This window comes from Scaptodrosophila lebanonensis, unplaced genomic scaffold, assembly GCF_003285725.1.
Source record: "Scaptodrosophila lebanonensis strain 11010-0011.00,11010-0021.00 unplaced genomic scaffold, SlebRS2 tig00001418-arrow-arrow-pilon, whole genome shotgun sequence".
In the NCBI taxonomy this organism is placed as follows: domain Eukaryota; kingdom Metazoa; phylum Arthropoda; class Insecta; order Diptera; family Drosophilidae; genus Scaptodrosophila; species Scaptodrosophila lebanonensis.
This window is the reverse complement of record NW_022060744.1, coordinates 20,030-26,368: the sequence shown is the minus strand read 5'-3', so window position 1 is coordinate 26,368 and position 6,339 is coordinate 20,030. Positions and strand designations below refer to the sequence as shown.

General features: G+C 34.8%; 1 protein-coding gene across 1 annotated transcript; it reads left to right on the top strand.

Moving 5' to 3' along the window:
- Positions 1-1,930: 1,930 nt before the first annotated feature.
- LOC115633321 lies at positions 1,931-2,893 on the top strand. Its single transcript, XM_030530751.1, has 2 exons — positions 1,931-2,059; positions 2,537-2,893. The coding sequence occupies exon 2, from the start codon at positions 2,591-2,593 to the stop codon at positions 2,891-2,893; it is 303 nt and encodes a 100-aa protein (XP_030386611.1). The 5' UTR covers positions 1,931-2,059; positions 2,537-2,590.
- Positions 2,894-6,339: the final 3,446 nt, after the last annotated feature.

Genomic DNA, 6,339 nt, shown 5'->3' with positions numbered 1-6,339 from the left:
TTAATTTGTATAGCGCCATGCGGATTAAATTCCGGATGCGATGGGAGAACGTGTAAGTTGCCGAAGCTAGAGTAATGGCCATAGCTGACCCAGGTGAGTTTAATTGCATGATGATGAGTAGGCAGAAAGGATGGTTGCATGGATTCCTTTTGCTCCGCTATGAATACTCCAAGTGTGGTGTCAGGTCCAGAGAGCAGGGCTCCATCAACGGGACCACGTCAGGTGGCGCAAGAATTTCCCAAGCGTGATGAAGGCAAGGAGGGTTGAGATTTTAATTTATTATTAAATTGTATGAGATGCGAAAAGTTATATTTATTTGAATTAGCATAATATTGTTTGATAAAATGGAGTTTGATGAATATATGTATTTGTTAGAGTAATGAAATATTTATGTAATGTGAAGTGTAATTTATGAAGTTATTTTATTTGAGTATTAATTTATGAGTTATTTTATTGTGATGTGACGTGGATATGTAATGAGGCTATTATAATTAAGTATTAATTTGTGAATTTATGAGTTATTTTATTATGATGTGACGTGGGTATGTTGAAAACTGCGTTATGTAGTTTTATGATAATGTTTTATTTAATTTTTTCAGCTCCATATAATGTTGGTTCCAGACACTGAGGAGATGCAGCAAAAGCAGAGCCAGAAAGTTGCCGAGATGAACCTCGAAGAGGAGACGGGAAAACCAGAACTCCAGGCAGAGGCTCCAGTTGAACGATGTTTGGCTTGTAGGTGAGGCGGAGATTTGCCGAAAGTTTTTATATATTTATTTATTAAAGTAAATTTGAATATTTGTTATTATTCTAATTTAGTGAATTAATTGATTTGTATTGTTAGTTTGAATGGAATGCGAAAAGTTATTATTATTTGAATTGGCGTAAATATTGTTTGATAAAATGGAATTTAAAGAATATGTATATTTGTTAAATGTTTATGAAGTGTAAATGTAGTTTAGTAATGTAATTTGATGAAGCTGCAGTTTAAGAATGATAATTTATGATTTTACGAATTATTTATTTTGATGTGACATGAATATGTTTAGACTGTTGATGTGTGTGTAAATTAAAAGTTTGTATATAGTAATTAGTAAAATACCAAATTGGTACTTGTAAAGTTTTATATTAATACTTTATTTATTTATTTATGTTTCAGTGCCATATAACGTTGACACTGAAGAAGGGCAACAGGTTTGGCGAAGTTTTGCTTCAGAGAGATGGATGCAGGTTCCAGGTGCCAATGGGAGAGGCGTCGGCTGCAGTCACGACCTATGGCAGAAAAGATGGCAGCATGGATTTCTTTGCTCCGCTATGGATACTCCATGTGTGGTGTCGGGTCCAGAGAGCAAGGCTCCATCAACAGGACCGCATCAGGTGGCCCAAGAGTTTCCCAAGCGTGACGAAGGCAAGTAGGGTTAAGATTTTAATTTATTAGTTGATTTATATTGTTAATTGTATGGAGTGCGAGAAGTTATTATTATTTGAATTAGCGTAATATTGTATGATAAATTGGAATTTGATGAATATGTGTATTTATTAGAGTAGTTAAATGTTTATATAGTGTAAAATGTAATTTAATGAAGCTATTATTTCTGAGTATTAATTTGTGAATTTATGAATTATTTTATTGTGATATGACGTGTGTATGTAATAAGGCTATTATATTTAGATATTAATTTGTGAATTTATGAATTATTTTATTGTGATTTTATTGTGATGTGACGTGAGTATGTTAAAGGACTTCTTATGTAGTTTGTTTACCATTTATATGTAGTTTTATGATAATATTTTATTTAATTTTTCCAGATCCATATAATGATGGGTCCGGACACTGAGGAGATGTAGCATACAAAACGTGAGCAAAGCCAGAAAGTTGCCGAGATGGACCTCGAAGAAGAGACGAGAAGACCGGTACTCCGGGCAGAGGCTCCAGATGAGACGATGTTTGGGTTGTGGACGAGACGGAGATTTGGCAAGGAGAAGATGGCGGCATATTTTCTTTGCTCCGTTATGGATACTCCAGGTGTGGTGTCGGGTCCAGAGAGCAAGGCTCCATCAACAGGACCGCATCAGGTGGCCCAAGAATTTCCCAAGCGTGATGAAAGCAAGGAGGGTTAAGATTTTAATTTATTAGTTGATTTGTATTGTTAATTTGTATGGAATGCGAGAAGTTATTATTTTTTGAATTAGCGTAATATTGTATGATAAATTGGAATTTGATAAATATGTGTATTTATTAGAGTAGTTAAATGTTTATATAGTGTAAAATGTAATTTAATGAAGCTATTATTTCTGAATATTAATTTGTGAATTTATGAGTTATTTTATTATGATGTGACGTGGGTATGAATGAAGCTATTATATTTAAATATTAATTTGTGAATTTATGAGTTATTTTATTGTGATTTTATTGTGATGTGACGTGGGTATGTAATGAAGCTATTATATTTAAGTATTAATTTGTGAATTTATGAGTTATTTTATTGTGATGTGACGTGGGTATGTTAAAAGACTGCTTATGTGGTTTGTTTACCATTTATATGAAGTTTTATGTTAATATCTTATTTAATTTTTCCAGCTCCATATAATGATGGTTCCGGACACTGAGGATATGCAGCATACAAAGCATGAGCAAAGCCAGAAAGTTGCCGAGATGGACCTCGAAGAAGAGACGAGAAGACCAGTACTCCGGGCAGAGGCTCCAGATGAGACGATGTTTGGGTTGTGGACGAGACGGAGATTTGGCAAGGAGAAGATGGCGGCATATTTTCTTTGCTCCGTTATGGATACTCCAGGTGTGGTGTCGGGTGCAGAGAGCAAGGCTCCATCAACAGGACCGCATCAGGTGGCCCAAGAATTTCCCAAGCGTGATGAAAGCAAGGAGGGTTAAGATTTTAATTTATTAGTTGATTTGTATTGTTAATTTGTATGGAATGCGAAAAGTTATTATTGTTTGAATTAGCGTAATGTTGTATGATGAATTGGAATTTGATGAATATATGTATTTATTAGAGTAGTTAAATGTTTATGTAGTTTATGTAGATGTAATTTAATGAAGCTATTATATTTGAGTATTAATTTATGAATTTATGATATATTTTATTGTGATGTGACGTGGATATGTAATGAAGCTATTAATTTGTGAATTTATGAGTTATTTTATTGTGATTTTATTGTGATGTGACGTGGATATGTTAAAGGAATGCTTATGTAGTTTGTTTACAGTTTATATGAAGCTTTATGATTATATTTTATTTAATTTTTCCAGCTCTATATAGTGATGGTTCCGGACACTGAGGAGATGCAGCATATAAAGCATAAGCAAGGCCGGAAAGTTGCCGAGATGGACCTCGAAGAAGAGACGAGAAGACCAGTACTCCGGGCAGAGGCTCCAGATGAGACGATGTTTGGGTTGTGGACGAGACGGAGATTTGGCAAGGAGAAGATGGCGGCATATTTTCTTTGCTCCGTTATGGATACTCCAGGTGTGGTGTCGGGTCCAGAGAGCAAGGCTCCATCAACAGGACCGCATCAGGTGGCCCAAGAATTTCCCAAGCATGATGAAAGCAAGGAGGGTTAAGATTTTAATTTATTAGTTGATTTGTATTGTTAATTTGTATGGAATGCGAAAAGTTATTATTGTTTGAATTAGCGTAATGTTGTATGATGAATTGGAATTTGATGAATATATGTATTTATTAGAGTAGTTAAATGTTTATGTAGTTTATGTAGATGTAATTTAATGAAGCTATTATATTTGAGTATTAATTTATGAATTTATGATATATTTTATTGTGATGTGACGTGGATATGTAATGAAGCTATTAATTTGTGAATTTATGAGTTATTTTATTGTGATTTTATTGTGATGTGACGTGGATATGTTAAAGGAATGCTTATGTAGTTTGTTTACAGTTTATATGAAGCTTTATGATTATATTTTATTTAATTTTTCCAGCTCCATATAATGATGGTTCCGGACACTGAGGAGATGCAGCATGAGCAAAGCCAGAAAGTTGCCGAGATGGACCTCGAAGAAGAGACGGGGAAACCAGAACTCCAGGCAGAGGCTCCGAGTGAGACGATGTTTGGCTTGTAGGCGAGGCGGAGATTTGACGAGAGTTTTTTTTATATATATATTTATTTAATTATTTGTTATTATTTGAATTAGTGAGTTATTGATTGTATTGTTAATTTGAGTGGAATGCGAAAAGTTATTATTATTTGAATTAGCGTAAATATTGTATGATAAATTGGGATTTGATAAATATATGTATTTATTAGAGTAGTTAAATTTTTATATAGTGTAAAATGTAATTTAATGAAGCTATTATTTCTGAGTATTAATTTGTGAATTTATGAATTATTTTATTGTGATGTGACGTAGGTATGTAATGAAGCTATTATATATTAAATATTAATTTGATAATTTATGAGTTATTGTGATTATATTGTGAAGTGACGTGGGTATGTAATGAAGCTATTTTATTTAAGTATTAATTTGTGAATTTATGAGTTGTTTTATTGTGATGTGACGTGGGTATGTTAAAGGACTGCTTTTGTAGTTTGTTTACCATTTATATGAAGTTTTATGATATATTTTTTTTAATTTTTCCAGCTCTATATAGTGATGGTTCCGGACACTGAGGAGATGCAGCATATAAAGCATAAGCAAGGCCGGAAAGTTGCCGAGATGGACCTCGAAGAAGAGACGAGAAAACCAGAACTCCGGGCAGAGGCTCCAGATGAGACGATGTTTGGGTTGTAGACGAGGCGGAGATTTGACAAGAAAAGATGGCAGCATATTTTCTTTGCTCCGTTATGGATACTCCAGGTGTGGTGTCGGGTGCAGAGAGCAAGGCTCCATCAACAGGACCGCATCAGGTGGCCATTTATAAGAAGTTTTATGATATATTTTTTTAATTTTTCCAGCTCTATATAGTGATGGTTCCGGACACTGAGGAGATGCAGCATATAAAGCATAAGCAAGGCCGGAAAGTTGCCGAGATGGACCTCGAAGAAGAGACGAGAAAACCAGAACTCCGGGCAGAGGCTCCAGATGAGACGATGTTTGGGTTGTAGACGAGGCGGAGATTTGACAAGAAAAGATGGCAGCATATTTTCTTTGCTCCGTTATGGATACTCCAGGTGTGGTGTCGGGTGCAGAGAGCAAGGCTCCATCAACAGGACCGCATCAGGTGGCCCAAGAATTTCCCAAGCGTGATGAAAGCAAGGAGGGTTAAGATTTTAATTATTAGTTGATTTGTACTGTTAATTTGTATGGAATGCGAAAAGTTATTATTGTTTGAATTAGTGTAATGTTGTATGAAATTTGATGAATATGTGTATTTGTTGAAGTAGTTAAATTATGGAATGTGGATGTAGTTTAATAATATGTTTTGATGAGGCTGCTGTATTAGAATGATAATTTGTGAGTTTATTAATTATTTATTTTGATGTGACGTGAATATGTTTGAACTGTTGATATGTGTGTAAATTAAAAAATTGTGTAATGTAATTTATGAAATAACAAATTGTTACTTATAAAGTTTGATATAGATAATTTATTTATTTATGTTTCAGCGCCATACAACGTTGGCTTCAGACACTGAAGAAGGAACAGCATAGAGGACGTGAGCAGGGCAATAAAGTTTCCAAGATGAACCTCGAAGTAGAGACGAGCAAACCAGAGCTCCAGGTAGAAGCTCCAGATAAGACGATGTTTGGCTTGTAGGCATGGCGGAGATTTTGAAGAGCTTAAGTATTTGTTATTGTTTGAATTAAGTGTATTTTAAGGTAGTTGTTATATACTGTAACTTAATAATTTATTTGTTGTAGGTTATAGTTAGTTATAGGCATGATTATTTAAATTTGTACCGATTTTATGTATTTATATTTCGTTTGTTACTAGTTGTATAGTATATGGATGCACATTCCAAATGCCAAGAGAAAAAGCGTTGGCTGCAGGTTACGAATCTCCGGCAAAATAGCTGACAGCATGATTTTCTTTGTTCCTCCGCTGTGGATATCCAGAATGTGGTGACCAAATCTTATCCCACTTCAAACGCTCTAACGGAGATTTGTATTAATGCTGCATTTGTTTATTGTTTCAGCACGGCTGAATGTAAATTCCGGATACCAAGAAGTGAGGGAATATTGGGTGAGAGTACTTGAGTTGCAACCAGAAAATTTTCGAAATCAATTTCGATGCTTCATGCGATTCGCAGAATGGACAAGTAACCGGTTTCGTGGATCAATGCTCCGCCACAAAAGCAGCATCGAATGGCCCAGAATTTTCCAGGCATGATGTGGATAAGAAGAATTGCAGATTCTGGG